The sequence below is a fragment of the Pinus tabuliformis genome, chromosome 3_2 (assembly GCF_031772625.1).
Source record: "Pinus tabuliformis cultivar Carrire ecotype Pingquan chromosome 3_2, CPIR1, whole genome shotgun sequence".
NCBI classification, from domain to species: Eukaryota; Viridiplantae; Streptophyta; class Pinopsida; order Pinales; family Pinaceae; genus Pinus; species Pinus tabuliformis.
In genome coordinates this window covers 969,770,735-969,787,551 of record NC_142302.1, presented here as the reverse complement: position 1 = coordinate 969,787,551, position 16,817 = coordinate 969,770,735, and the positions used below count along the sequence as shown (strand labels likewise).

General features: G+C 35.3%; 1 protein-coding gene across 1 annotated transcript in view; it reads left to right on the top strand.

The window, feature by feature from the left end:
* The window catches only part of LOC149183864 (uncharacterized), a 30,064-nt gene extending 13,549 nt beyond the window's left edge, over nt 1–16,515 (top strand). The window contains exons 4-5 of the mRNA XM_089415117.1: nt 15,735–16,092; nt 16,297–16,515. Coding sequence (XP_089271243.1) covers nt 15,735–16,092; nt 16,297–16,515 — 577 coding nt within the window. The remainder of the gene's footprint in view (nt 1–15,734; nt 16,093–16,296) is intronic.
* Nucleotides 16,516–16,817: the final 302 nt, after the last annotated feature.

Genomic DNA, 16,817 nt, shown 5'->3' with positions numbered 1-16,817 from the left:
AACTAAATCTACATAGGCACAAAGTTTTAACAACTTCTATGTTACATAACAATATGATTCAATGTATGAAAATAGGGTTAAAATGTGAACTTGAGAGATGTGGTTTTTTATACATTTTTCTAATTGTTTTACCTTACAATGATGTTATAGAAACAACCTTGAGAATATGATTTCCCGGGTGTTTTATTGATGTGCATTTGCCTACCACATTTTTTATACATGTCTATAAGACTAGTTAGCATAAAAACAATTGTCTCAATCCCGCTTTTGCCTATTCCAATCACATTTTCCATGTCTATAAACCTAGCACACACCTTGATTACAAAGTGACACCCAGAATTATTAGGTTGTATACCTTCTCTTGCATTTGATGATACAACTTAATGGCTTCCTCATCCAACCCAATATTGCCATATTCTCTAGTCAACATATTCAGTCATAGAACATTTCGTTTCCACATTTTGTCAAACAGTTGGTGTGAACCATGTTGATTGCCAAAATCAATAATGGGAACAAGTTTGGTTTCAAAAGGATATGGTTTAGTTAAAAAAATCTCCAAGAGAGAAGGCATGGACTTGTTTGAGTTCGACTAGGTTCGTGAATGCCAACAAGTGACAAGCACAACTACTTGCCATAGTTTCAGTGCGGCCACCATAGTTTCAGCGCGGGAGTTAATGACGTAGCTTCTGAAGTCCCCTTGGATTTTGTACTTTGAAAGCTTCATAAAGACCATGAAAGAGCACATATGAAGATATATCTGAATGTTGGTGAAATTGTAACTGAAAATCATTAGTGGATTTCATGGCGTCTAACTCATAGATTAAATGGTTTTTTTCAATATATTTAATTAGATTTTAAAAATCAAAGTTTAAAAATGGAGTATCTCAGTTTTTTAAGTTACCGAATTTATTTACGCATTCAAAAATGAATTTTAAATAATAAAAAATTGCAACCAGCTAAAGCCTTATATATATATATATATATAATCTTATTAATTATAGGAGTTGTTTACGGAGGCGGAGGAATTGCCCCATAGCTAAAAGTGGTCGGAATCCAGGCAAAAAAATTTCAAAAATCTTGTAGAGGCAGTGTTTGAATCATGTGTTTGATGGTGGAAATGGATTCAACACCATCAAAAAGGCCTAGGACACCTAAAATTTTGAATTTTAACCACTGTAACTTGGATTTATAAAACTCCTTGCCAAATTTTCTCAAAATATGACCAGAATTTCCATAATTTCCAGGGCAAAAAAAACAGTCTCATTAAACTGCTACTTAATTTTACATCATTGAAATTTATATGTTGAAACATGTTTGTGCATAACTTAAAAATAAAAATAAAAAATAAGAAAGTTAGAATGTATTGTTATTTAGAAATTAATAAGGTGGGTTACCCTCCCATGTGAGGAGATATTAAATTCAATATGGGGAGATATTATATTTTAATATTATTATAAATGATATTAAAAAATAAATAAGCATATAAGCATATTAATATGTTATAATATTTAGTTTAGAGTGCGTTCAAATTTCTTATAAGTTAATTGATTAAAAAAAATGTTATATTATTTTAAAAGATAAATTAATTTATCTTTATTTAAATTTGAATTTATTAAAAATGTAGAGAGATTTAATATTTTAATGTGTAATTTTTTTAATAAATGACATGAAAATAAATAGAAAATTTAAGGAAATTTATTTATGTAGATATTTGATTAGGGTACGAGATTGATTTAGATTGGTTAGTTTTACAGAGAGGTTACGTAGGAAAGCAAGCAAGTCACTTTGGAACTAATCAATTACTATGTCATTATTGGAATAAGGATCATGGTATTGGAGTTTATTTATCATTGCAAAGTAATATTCATAACCAATGGGAATAGGAGGAAGGAGATTGTAAAGTCATTTTTTTACATAACTTGACCCAAGACACCTTATGGATTTAGTTTGGTTAGCCTCACATAGAAGTCATATAAGAAAGCAAGCAAGCGGAGTTACCTTACAATCACTCAATCGCTATGCCATTATTGGAATAAGGATCTTGGTATATTGGAGTTTATTTATTCATACAAAGCAATATTCGCAAACAATTTGGAATAGGAAGGAAGGAGACTTTATAGTCATTTTTCATGTAAATATACCCAAAACACCTAGCTAGTGCAAGGAGGCGAGGAGACCATTACCAACACTTGAAGTTAAACTCAAGACTTCCCAAAATACATACATAGATACATACATGACATACAAAGGACGGAGAAAGAGGTTAAGAAAGGAAGCATAATGGGGGGGACATTACTTTTATAGATACCCCCATTCACCCACTAACCAATCAACCATTATGCAACGGGAGGGATGTTGTATCTTTGTAGACAGGTCTAGGCTTGGGAACTGTGTCAAAGCATCTAAGTAAGGGTTTTAATTGAATTGGATGACCAATGCATTAAACCATTGACACTTGTATAATCCAAAAACTCCTGAGAAACTCAAAGGGTTGATTTTCATTCATAACAACATATACTCTTTGAAATTATTTTGAAAGTGGAAAAGGGAGAAGATATATGACAATTAGACATTCATACTTAATACTTAATTCACCAGATATAGTATATGCACGCAAAAGAATTCTACAACCAAACAAATATATATTCAAGAGATGACAAAAGACAACAATTTAAAGGTGTAGAGGAACTAATTCAAACAGACTGTTCAATTAGCTAATCTCTATAAAGATGATAGCATTGCAGTGGACTGTCAGGGAAGTTAACACTTAGCTTAGCCTTACCCTAACTCCTATATTACCTTGAATATTGATGAAAAACATAAATGAATAACCATAAAAACTCACATGAACACAAATATTGTTAAGATTGAAGTCATAATCCTTTGACTATCTTCAAAAACTTTCAGAAGAGTACAATAATGTATCTGGATTATCAAAAGGGTTCAACCATTCTTATTTCGAATTACAAAATATTTATCGAGTGCAATTCAAAAATATCTAATCTAATACAATCCTTTACAAAATAAAATCTTATCCAAAATGATTTGGATATATCAAACTAATACAATATAAAAATAGACTTTCTGAAACTAATTTGCATAATCAACACTCTATTTGAGGGTGTTGTTTGTAACTGCTTCCTGAAAACCTGTTTCTGCTCTTTGTGCTCCTTCGGTGGTAGTTAATTATTTGCATAAAATAAATTTAAACAAAATTTTTGCGCCGATTCAAATTTTAAAAGTGACATTTGAATTTTCTTGCTTATTACAAAGTGTAGAAAATAATTTTTAACTAATTTTCTTTGAAATAAACTTATGCATTTAAAATAATCAAATGCACAAGAAAAATTGAGTTACAACATTGAAACCATCTGGGGATTGCCTCCCCCTGTGGGATGCAGAGAACCTGCAGATCCATGTGCCTTCTCGTTGGGCTATGGAGTCTTTGCTGTGAAAAATCACACTTGCTCTAGAAAAGTAAACAAAATAGGATATATACAATGTTCGTGTTAAAAAACTTACTCAGTATTGAATGTAATGTGTTAAATATTTCCCATTAATTGGCAATGATAAATATTCTCCTTCCAAATTCCGAAGAACGAAGGTATTATTGCCTTCAACTTCTGCAATTTTGAAAGGTCTCAACCAAAGGTTGTCAAACTTTCCATGCTTTCCTTTTTCTTCCCTTATTGCATCCCATCTGAGAACTAAGTCACCTTTCCTGAAATCCCTCTGTCTAGCTTTTCTATCAAACAAACTTTTCATCTTGTCCTGATATTGTAGAAGTTTGTGTTGAACTTCTTCCCTGTCCTGATTCAGCTCAATAATTTGATTTATCCTTCTTGAAAAATCATCAGTCTCTTCATATGAATCTTGCAAAAATTCATGTCTGGAAATGCTAACTGAGTAGGGAAAACAAATTATATTCCATAAACAAGATGAAAATTAGATTTACCAATAAACCTTTTAGGTGAAACTTTGTTTGCCCATATTGCATATTTCAAATGACTGTCCCAATTTCTTTTATGATCTGTTAACACCTTCTTGATGACTTTGATTAGACTTTTGTTTGACGATTTTGCTAGTCCATTCCCTTGTGGATAATAAGGTGTAGAGTGATGTAAAGCAATCTGATATTTTTGGAAAAATTCAATCATCTTAATGCTACTAAAAGCTTGAGCATTATCTGTAACTATTTGTATTGGATAGCCAAATCTAGACAAAATGTTTTCTTCAATAACTTTCATAACTATTACATTTGTTGCATTCCTTAGGAATAGATTCTACCCACTTTGTGAATTAATTAGTTGTTGTAAGTATCTGTTTGTGTTGATTACTTGAAGAAGGAACTATTTCACCGATGAAATCTAATCCCTAGTGCAAGAAAGGAGCTTCCACTAAAACTGGAACAAGAGGGAGTGTTGTTAACCTCTGTTTTCCTGCAAAAATCTGACAAGGAATACAACTTCTCACCTTTGATCCAACTTATGCAAACAACTTTGGCCAGTAGAATCCTGCTCTAAGTATTTTATATGTTGTTGTTTTCCAAGCATAATGACCTCCACATACTCCTTCATGAAACTGTTCAATCACCCCTTCTGTTTCACTTTCAGTTAAACACAATAAAAAAATATTTAATGGATCTTTCCAGTATATATTTGCATTAACTATACAATATTTCATGGCTCTAAGCTTGAGAGATCTACATTGATTCCTTGTGAATTGAACAGGGTATTCAAAATCACGTAGAAAATGTACAATATATTTATACCAATCTGACAATAAAAACTTTTCATCAATATGAAAAGGAAGTGACATTGAATTGGGAGAAGGTTCTTGTGGATTCTTCTCCTCTGAAACATAAGAAGGTTCTTGTGGATTCTTCTCCTCTGAAACCTGCATTATTGAATTGATGCCCAAAATTTTGCAGTTTGATTCTGCCAACAACTTAGCTAGACCCTATCCTTTCACCAACTTTGTAGATTTGATATCTAAATCAACTCTAGGATCTTAGGAATCCATCTCCCCCTCTTTCCATTTGTATCAGGTTGAGTTAACATTGTCTTTACTGCATTATTAGGCACATAAGCAATTATGGGAGAATGCAGGGTATAAATTCTAAAGCTTTCAAAGCTTGTACCAGAGCATAAGATTGTTTTTTTATTATGTCATATTTCAGTTATGAATCCCTCATGACTTTTCTAAAGAAAGAAATTGGTTGCTCATGTTGATCTTCATTTCTCTACAATAAAACTACTTCTATTGTGGTATTTGAATCAAAGGAGAAAATACTGAAAAGTTTTGAATAATAAGGACCGACGAGGATTGGTGCTTCAGAAATTGCTTTTTTGATCTCGGAGAAAAATAATCTAGCTTGTGTGGTCTATTTTACTTCATTGTCTTTCTTGAGCATATTAGTAATGTCTTTAACAATTTCAGCATAATTAGGTATAGACCTTCTTAAAAAAATTCTTCCCTATGAATGACTGCATTTATTTCTTATCAATGGGCAGACTGATTACCTGAATTGTTGAAACTCTTTTAGGGTCAATTGTAAATCCTTCTTTTGAAATAATATGTCCTAACAATTTCCCTTCCCTCATGACAAATAGTGATTTTTTAGGATTAAGAGAAATCCCAAACTTTCTACATCTCTGAAAGACTTTCCTTAAATGTTTGATATGTTTTGCATCAAACTCTAAAAATATTGTTAAATCATCAAGGTAAATGACTATGAATTTGTTTATCTTACCAAAAAAATCCAAATCCATGGCTCTCTGAAATGTTGCTCCGGCATTAATCAAACCAAACGACATTTTGGCATACATGAAAGTTCCCCATGGGGTAGTGAAAGTTGTCGTTTCCATGTCTTCTTGGCTAGCCAAAATTTGATTGTATCCAGAATAACAATCTAACATTGAAATCTTGTTAGAACTTGTTACACTTTGAAGCAATTGATCCATCTTTGAAAGTGGATAATTCTTTCAATGACAATTTATTGAGGTTTCTAAAATCAACACATAGTCTTATTTCTCCATTCTTCTTCCTAACAGACACTAAGTTAGCTATCCATTCAAAATATATTAGAGGAATAATAATTTTTGCATCTAACAACTTCTTTGCCTCTTTCTCGATAATGGGCAACAAAATTGGATTAATCCTTCTCATTTTTTGTTGAAATGGCTTAGCTCTTGGTTTCGAAGGAATTTTATGTTCAATGATGGTTGTATCATAAGTTTTCAGATCTTCATAAGCCCATGTGAATACATCTTTGTATTCTTTGAAAAAGTTGACGTATTTTTCTTTACTATCATGAGGTGAAATTGCTAATATTTCGATATTCTTTATTTCTTCTGCAATCCCAATATTGCAATCCTATATATCGTCTTGTTTTGAACTTAACAGTGTAGATTTTGGTACTTCATTTTGATCAAACAATTTTTAAAGAGGGACTAATCCCTTTGGAATATGATTGTTAAGTAATTGGATGATATCATGATCAACTATTTTTTATTTAAAATTCATATCTGACTCATCAACATTTTCTTTTACTTCATCATTGTTTTCTTCTTCAACATGTAGGGCATAAAATTCATCAATGGTCTGCAATTTTTTTTTCAATTGTTCATCAGCTTCAAAGACTTTCTAGTGTCTTAAATTATCCAGAATAGAAGGTCTATACTTCACTTCAATCTGATATTGTAACTGTAAAGAATCTAGAATTTTGAAAGTACTTGTAGAAACTGCCATGAAATCTGCATGAATATTATCTTCTCTTGGGATAGCTGAAATATTAAAAGCTTGAAAATAGTTTTCCATACAATCGCATACTTAATTTATGTAATCTTTGAGTCTATGATGTTTTATTTGACAGAGATTTCTGACCTGTTTCACTATCAATTCTGAATCACCAAATACTGCTAGATTTTTCACTTCCAAATTTTTAGCCAACTCTAATCCTAAAATTAAAGCCTCATATTCTGCCACATTATTAGTGACTTCAAAATCAAACTTAAAGGATTGAGTAATGTTTTTTCTTTTCTGGTGAAATCAAAACAATCCCTGCCCCCCAACTCCATCTTTAGAAAAAGCTCCATCAAAATACATTTTCCAAACATCATTGTCTGAGGCTTGAGGAACATTTATGGTGTCTTCAATTCTATTTTGTGGATTACACTGATCATTTGTAACCAAAATAAAACATCCTAGATATTGATCAATATCATATATAGGATGATTTACTGCTTGATTAGCTTTGCAGACAATGTGTATAAATCTCACTTCCCTATATAGCCTTATATGTTCACCTCTATACACGGAAATTGCAGCATAAAACATATCCATTTGTAATCTTCCTCCAAGCTTAACACAACATGATGTTGATAATGACATACTAAACTTAGGATGGATGCCTGTGACTACTATATCCATTACTATGCTTTTGATAGGAATTTGAGCAAGGGTAACAATTGAATCTTTGATTAACCCTAAGCATGGTACTTTCTTTGAATCAAATGTATACGAGTCATGATAGGGCCTTGTAATTTGTAATTGAAGCTGGTCCATAATAACTTTAGGCATCAAATTATGAGAAGCTCCAGAATCTAGCAGTTGTACAATAGAAAATCATGAACCTTTAATGTAACATAGAAAGGTGGCACACTTTCATCTATCATCTCTAAACTAGGCCCAAAAACTACTAAAGGCTTCTCCTCCTATATGCTAATCTTCAGCATATACACTTGAAGGCTGTATCCATTTAGAAACCTGCTACTTATAACCTGGATTCCTTGAAAGTTCAGATAAGGGAATTGGAATTTTTACTTTTTATAATTCTCTTTCTACATTGAAAACAATAGGGACAACCTTTTCTGTAGTAGACTGATCTTTTGGCTGACTTTGGGGTGGAACAGATGGAATTTCTACAACTTTCTCTTGTGGGATATCAAAAGTAACCTTTTTTGCAGGTCTACCATGACTTGCAGGTCTACCATGACCTTATCTAGGTCTCAAATCATGTATTTTATTTAACTCGGCAATCCGAAATTCGGAAAAAACTTGGTATTTTGACACTTCAACAAATGGTTTATTCTGAAAAGGATGATGAATTTGATTGATAGGGACAATAGCATTTTTAGTAGGTTGGTCATCAAAATAATTGATATCATTGGTCACAACTGGTATAATTTCTTCAGGGTCTTGATCATCAATCATTAATGGAGGTTGAATTTGTTGGTCATTATTTGGTCTTTCTCTCTGCAAAATTTGTGGTTGAAAAGGTCTCTTGTATTGTGTTTGAGGTCTATTTACATTCTGTTGAGCCATTCTCGGTTGAGTTTCCATTCTTGAAATTCGATTAGACAAATTTATTAGTAATGAAGTTATCTCATCAATTTTGTGTTCCTCTTCTTTATTCTTTGATGATGAACTACTTTCTTCTTTAGCTTTCATTTTCCTTTCATCTTTTTCTGCCTTGGCTTTCAATTTACCAGATGTTGACCTATTAGCTTCTACCTCAATTGCATTGGTCTGCATATCTGCTAAGGTTTCAAATTTTCTTTCTCTGAGCATTACAACAAAGTCATCATCAAAACCTTTAGAAAATCTAACTTTAGTTGTAGTGACTGGAGGTTTACAATCTAGTGGCATCTTATTGTAAATCTTATTAAACCTTTCATAAATTCAATAACACGTTCACTAGGATTCCTCTTCAAATATTCAAATTCTGGAAAGTAATACACAATAGCTTTTTTATTTCCCCATTGATTTTTGAAGATATTTGTTAATCCAGACCATGAATTTATAGAGTTTGCTTGTAACTGCCTGAACCATATTCTAACATTTCCCTATAATGATTGGACAAATAGTCTCGTATAGGCATCTTCATGTTCAATGTTCATATTGTCTGCAAATCAAGGAATACAGCCAAATGATCTTCTGCGAATGGTCATGTTTCTCCATTAAATTTGGGCAAATGTTTCAAATATCCTTAAGGAAAATCATGAAGTTGATTTTTTGGTGGAAGTACGAATGTTGTATACCGAGCTGTCACAATTGGTCTAAATCTAGCCATTTGATGTTGTGGTAAAATTGTCTGTTTAGGAGATACAACTTTGCTAGAAGATGGTTGATGTGGAACTGTAGGCTTTTTTAAGAAATTGAGGATGAAAAACTAGCTTTTGGACTTCAAGGATGATTTTTTCTTGATCTTCAAAGGCTAAAGGATTTGTATAAATATTAAGTCCCTCTTCATGCTTGGCAAAAGTAGAAGTATAAGTATGTATAATAGAGGAAATAAAATCAACAGGTTTCAATTCAGGCAATTCAATTTCAAACTCTGCTTCAGTATCAGATGCTTTTGAAAGGGAGGCAGGAAGCTCAAAGGATTCAAGCTGATGAACTAATAAAGTGGATTGAAGATCTACTTCTTTAGAGAGGAGTTTTAAAACTTTAGGTGATCTGGATTTAAACAAAAACGCAACAAAGGACAGATATAACCATAAATACAGAGATGCAGCAAAAATAACACTTCATTTTATTAATATCAAATACTAAAATATGCTTACAAAAATAATGGAAATAAGACTAGCTCGGGCAATGGTAGCTTATCTTTGAGAAGAGATGTAGCGGCTACATGCCTCTGAATTAAGTTACAACAAGGCTCAAGGGTATTTTTATTATTGAACAATAAGAGAAAACACTAAACAACCAAAACCCTAACCCGAGGAGATGTAACACCAAGAGTTTATGGGCTCCATTAGAGTTAGTTGGGCAACCAACTTCTCGAGGTCATAACTTGGTCATATTATCTCCGTTTGACGCATATAATACCTCGTCAGAAATATCTCTCTGAGGACTACAAATTTTGATGTGATTTCCATAGTAACAATAATGCCATTTTCCCAAAAAAAATGTCATTTAGGGCCTCAAAACTGCTCCGGAAGTTCAGGACCCGAAAAACTGCCAAAAATAGTAAATTGTGCTACAATTAAGGAAACTGAAAAACTGAAAGAGACAGTGGTGGGGGTCCAAGTGGGATAGGAAGGTGGCCACCAACATCCACCTGGATCATTCCTCCTCCCTTAGGAAGAAATGGTCCCCATTGCGTTGAGTGCCTCCATGAGATGGGGAAACTTCTGCTGAACTTAGTCCCTGGTGAGATGTTTTGCAATCTCTGGTGTGTCCAGTAATGGTGGGAAGCATGGTTGAGGGCGGTCCACATTGAACACTCGATGCAAGCCAAGGAATGGGGAAATGTTGTGCTCCAAAGCATTGTTTCCCACAGCCTTGGTAATGGTGTAAGGACCATATTAGAGTGGTTTGAGCTTCTGATGGGCTCTTGTAATACGTTCTTTCTGCAAATGCAACTAGACTTTGTCACCCACCTGAAACTTGTGTGGCACTCGATGTTTATCATGTTGTTGCTTGTACTTGGCATTTTCCACAATGGAGTAGCGATATATCGACCCGTTGGGTAGAGGTGCTCCAGAAATCAGATCAAACAAATGCTTGACCTGATAGTGCAACGGTACCCCTGTGGGTGAGGAGAAGATGTTCCTGTATTCTTTCATGACCGTATCCACCTGTTTTTGCTGTGTGGAGGAGCCCTTCCCGGGGTCCATGAATGTGGCTACGATCTTCCCCTTACTTTGAGAGCGAACCAAAAAGAAAATAAATTTCCTAGTCTGGGAGATGATCTTATTGCATTTCTTAGAAGAGATCAAAGACATGGCGATAGGTGGGGCTACCTCTGGTATCATGTATAACATATTACCCAAAGAAATAATCACAGAGCGAGGTCTAGACTCATATAAAACATGTTGCTTCCACAAGTATGGTTGTCCTAATAATACATCACAAACGTCGAGAGGAGCAACATCACACAATACCTCATCTGTGAAGGGCTTGATGTTGTAGGGAAGGCGACACTGCTGGCTGACTCGGAGATCTCGTCCTTGGTGAAGCCACTCAATGTTGTACAGTTGCGGGTGTGGTATGGTCAGTAGGCCCAACCGCTTCACGACCTATGCTGAAATGAGGTTCTTTTGGTTGCCACTGTCGACAATGAATTGCAGCGGCGAACCCTTAACCCACATCTGTGAGTGGAAAAAATGCTCCCCCTCCTTTGGATCTTCGGGCTCATTCTTATGGGTCTTGGCGGTGGCAACAATGGCGTTGGGCTCCGCATCAATAATCTGCTTTCCTTTTTCATTCCTCTTATCGGGTTCTGACTTAGGGTTGGAACATGCATCTGATTTTGAAGCCTTCAACTCGGCCACTAGCGACTGCTTGGTCCGACACTCACTTGTGTTGTGAATGGGGTTCTTATGGAACTCACATCACTTTCATGTGTCCTTCTTTGACTTCATGGTGGTGTTCTTTCTTGCAGCTTCGACGGGTTGTCTTGGGTCACCCCGCCTTGGCTTTGTCCTTTGTTCTTTGGGTTCGCAGATCCAAAGTCTCGCTTCTTTTGTTTAAACTTGTGTTCGATCTTGACAACGTATCAGTACGTCGTGCCAAGCGAGGAGATGTCCAGGAATTTCATCTCGTCCTGGATGTACCTGTGTAGGTATTCGTGGTATTTGAGTACCAAATTCCGCTTAGAATTCTTGATACCCAACTTTGTGCGAAGAGTATGAAAAATATTGGTAAACTCCGACACATCTTGGTCCCTTCCCTGTTGCAGCATGGTCCACTTTATGTATTTATCCTCATAGCTTCCAACAGGGTAGTACTGCTCCTTGACGACATCCCAGAATGAATTCCAAGTGGGTGTAGTTGAAAATAGTGAGGTCATACTTTCATCCTTCTGCTCGCAGTAGGTTTCCCACCAGTTCTTGACGTGGGGGGCCTCTTTGAGAAGTGTAAAAGTGATCTTTTCCCGGCTGGAAAAATCATGAATAGAAAGATATCCTTCTAGTAGATTTAACCATTTATCTATGGCACCCGCATCTATCTGACCCTCAAATATGGGAATGTCAAAGTTAACTTGTACCTTAAAGGGTGTGGCGCTTCCAGAGTAGTTGCTGGAAATAGATGCGTCGCCCTTGGGTAGCTGCTGATGGATTTGGGCAAAGTTATCCATCATCACGTTCCTTTATCGTTCGAGGGCTTCTTCGAGAAATTTTTTGATAGGATCTCCCTCCCCCTCGTCTTTCTTTTCATTCGCCATGGGAGGTCGTCAGGATTTGCGAGGTTGGTCTTGCAAAGGTTTGACTAGTTCAAGCCCTAACTCCTTATATCCTAACCTCGTTGGGGACATGCAAAGAAAAACAGAGAAAGAGCAGACCACTCTGATACCACTGATCCATATTTAAACAGGAACGCAACAAATAACATATATAACCATAAATACAGAGATGCAGCAGAATAACACTTCATTTCATTAATATCAAATATTGAAATATGCTTACAAACAAAATGGAAATAAGACTAGATCGATAGTAACTTATCTCTAAGAAGAGATGTGGCGGCTACATGCCTCTGAACTGAGTTACAATGAGGCTCAAGGGCCTTTTATTATTGAACAATGAGAGAAAACCCTAAACAAACAAAACCCTAACCCGAGGAGATGTAACACCAAGAGTTTATGGGCCCCATTGGAGTTAGTTGGGCAGCCAACTTCCCGGGGTCGTAACTTGGTCATATTGTCTCCGTTTGACACATATGATACCTCGTTGGAAAGATATTTCCAAGGAATACAACTTGTGACATAATTTCTATAGTAATCACCAAATCCATTTTGCCAAAAAAACGTCGTTTAGAGCCTCAAAACGGCTTCGGAAGTTGAAGACTCGAAAAACTGCCAAAAATAGTAAATTGTCCTACAATTAAGGAAACTGAAAAACTGAAAGAGATAGTGGTGGGGGTCCAAGTGGGATATGCGGGTGGCCACCAACATCCACCTAGATTATTAGGTGGTAAATCTAATAATTCAACAGAAATATGTATTGGTTGAAATGACTCAGGCCGTGACACTACTTCATGTGGCAAAGAGGTAGAAGTAGAAGTGGATGCTTCTAATCTACATCTAAGAGATTCAATTCTCACAAGTCTCTCAGGATCTGATAATGGAGGGAAGAGTTGAGGATCTAAATGAGATCTAGTTTTCCTGCGTGGAGCCATATTTAACCAGTGGAGTCGCCAAGTGAAAGATTTTAGCCTGATAACCTCTTATTCACCATTAAGAGAGAAGTCTTATCGTTGTCCTAGGGAAATGAATTTCAAACTTCGTTCCCTGACAACGACGCCAATCTGATGTTGTATCTTTGTAGACAATTCTAGGCTCGGGAACTGTGCCAAAGCATCTAAGTAAGGGTTTTAATTGAATTGGATGACCAATGCATTAAACCATTAACACTTGTATAATCCAAAAACTCCTGAGAAATTCAAAGGGTTGATTTTCATTCATAACATATAATCTTTGAATTGATTTTGAAAGTAGAAAAGGGAGAAGATATATGACAATTAAACATTCATACTGAATACTTAATTCACCAGATATAGTAGATGCATGCAGAAGAATTCTACAACCAAACAAATATATATTCAAGAGATGACATAAGACAACAATTTAAAGGTGCAAAGGAACTAATTCAAACAGATTGTTCAATTAGCTAATCTCCATAAAGATGATAACTTTGCAGTGGGCTATCAGGGAAGTTAATACTTAACTTAGCCTTACCCTAACTCCTATGTTACCTTGAATATATGATGAAAAACAAAGATGAATAACCAGAAAAAATCACATGAACACAAATGTTGTTAAGACTAAAGTCATAATCTTTTGATTATCTTCAAAAACTTTCAGAAGAGTACAATAATGTATCTGGATTATCATAGGGTTCAACCCTTCTTACTTCGAATTACAAAACATTTATAGAGTGTAATTCAAAAATATCTAATCTAATACAATCTTTTACAAAATAAAATCTTATCCAAAATGATTTGGATATATCAAACTAATACAATATAAAAATAAACTTTCCGAAATTGATTTGCATAATCAACACTCTATGTGAGGGCGTTGTTTATAACTATTGCCTGAAAACATGTTTCTGCTATTTGTGCTCCTTCGACAACAGTTAATTATTTGCATATAATAATAATTTAAACCAATTTTTTTACGCCGATTCAAATTTTAAAAGCGGCATTTGGATTTGCTCGCTTATTACAAAGTGCAGAAATTAAAGTTTAACTAAAGTTTTTTGAAAGAAACTTATGCATTTAAAAGAATCAAATGCACAAGTAAAATTGAGTTACAACAGGGGCATTACTTTTATAGATACCCCCATTCACCCACTAACCAATCAACCATTATGCTTAGTAAGGGGGGACATTACCTTTATGGATACCCTCATTATGCTTAGTTGGGGGGACATTACCTTTATGGATACCCCCATTATGCTTAGTTGGGGAGGAATTACCTTTATGGATACTCCCATTGAGATAAGGATCATGGTATGTTGAAAGATACTCCCATTGAGATAAGGATCATGGTATGTTGAAAGATGGGAACATTAAGCAAGAAAACATAACCCCCTTATAACTAATTAACCATTATACTATGTGGGTCACTACTTTTGTGAACACCCTTGTTGGTATAATGATGTTGGTATATTGGAGTTTATATATTGACACAAATGTTTCCTCACAACCAAAGAAGGGGATTTTATAGTTTTAGAGGTTGAGGTGCTTTCCATTGTTTTTATTCCAACTATTGTTAGCATGCTCATATGCCATGTAGGGAGCGAAAGATCTAGGAAGCAAGCATAATGATCCCACGAACAAATTATGGGTGTATTTCATTGTTATTATTCTTATTTTTCATAAACACATACACACAAGGCACACAAAAAACAAAGAAAATGTGAAGCAAGCAAGCATACTCGCCATACAACCAAAAACCAGAGAGACTAAGTATAATCACAATACAACCTATCAACTATTATACTAGTACAAAGACATTACTTGTATAAATATAAATATATTTTATTAATATAAAAATCATAATATATTAAAATGTATATATTATTAAAAATTAACTCTCATAAACAAATAAAATAAAGAAACAAAACTTTCATATTGGTAAAATCCACCTCAAAATACAATAAAAACAAATTTATTTGATCCTATATACATTACACCTATATCATATAAAAGAAAAAAAATACTAAAAATACCAATTTAATAACAAATCAATGTATATAATATTAATAAAGATCATTATCTTTATATTTCTATTAAACACTAGAAATACCAATTTAATAACAAATCAATTTATATAATATTAATAAACAACATCATTAAAGAGTATATATCATCGCAAACAGTGCATCATATCATTCATATATATAGAGTTTCTTTATAGTGTACTTTTCAAAACAATTTTAAATAACTTAAATGTTGTACTCAATTTGATGTTGTACTCAATTTGTTTTAAGAATGATTGTTATATTTTTTTATATTATATATAATATTTGGAAAACTATATAATAAACATCAAAATACTTTATAATATATATCACATTACTAAAATTATAAAAATTAACTAAATTATGATTTTATTTTAAATTATTATTATTATTAATAATTAAAAAAAAAAAAAATATATATGAATTAAACACACATATATATATATTTCATTTTATCATGAAGATTTTTTATTGGTAAATAAGTTTTGTTATAATATTATGAGTAAATACTATGACTTATGAATCTATATGTCTACAAAGGGCGTGGGCTTCACAGCGAGCGCTTCTCGGCGAGCGAGGGCTTCTCTGCGTGGGTATCACCAGCGACTTCGCAGGCGAGCGAGGGCTTCACAGTGAGCGTTTCTCTGCGAGCGAGGGCTTCACAGTGAGCATTTCTCTGCGAGCGAGCGAGGGCTTCTCTGTGTGGGTTTCACCGACGACTCTGCAGGCGAGCGAGGGTTTCTCAGAGAGCGCTTCTCAGCGAGGGCTTCTCCACTGGCAGCGAGGGCTTCTTCACAGGCGAGCGGTAGAACAACATGGGTATCACCGGCGACTCCACAGGGGGCGAGGGCTTCACAAAGTTGGGTTTTTTCCAGAGGCGAGCGCTGAGGGTTTTAATGTGAGCACTGAGGGTTTGCTGCGAGGGGAGCTGCGGTGAGGCTTCACCAGAGGCGAACGAGGGCTTCTCCAGAGGCGAGCGACAACTTTGCGGGGTTTCTCCAGAGGCAAGCGGTGAACGACGCGGGCTCTCTTGAGACGAGCGGCGAGAGGCAGGCAGAGAGGGTTTCGTCTTGCAGGCTCATTTCATCTTCTGATCCTTTAGTTTTCTCTGAGCGAGGGCGAGGTGGCTACTCTTGCCGCCTCTGCCCCCGATGACGTTTCTGCTCCGGTGGGTCTTCTCCTTCTCGGCGGCAGTTTGGATTGTTCTGGCCGCGGCATATCCTTTGGAACGTTGAGGGAACAGCGACGCTCTACTCTGTTTCGTGCCGTTTCTATGGATGTTTCCGATGGTCTTTTTCTGCAGGCAGATGTGGATGATTGAGGCAGTGTTTCTTCTTCTGTTTCTCGTCTGATTCGGGTGGAGAGTTTTGAGGGGGCGGGGAAGGAGTGGCTACTTTTGCTGCTCTCTTCCTCATTTCGTGCCTCTCCCTTCGTTTTGGGCGGACAGATCTAGCGCTGGTTGCTCTCATTTTCTATCCTCAGATGCTTGCTTGCTTGGTGCATTGGTGTCTCTTCTGCACCTTATAGATGGGTTGCCTTGTTTTTTCTGGGGCAAATATTGGCCTTTTGGGGCTCTATTTGGGATCTGTTAAGCAGATTTTATGGGGTTTATTCCTTTATCTG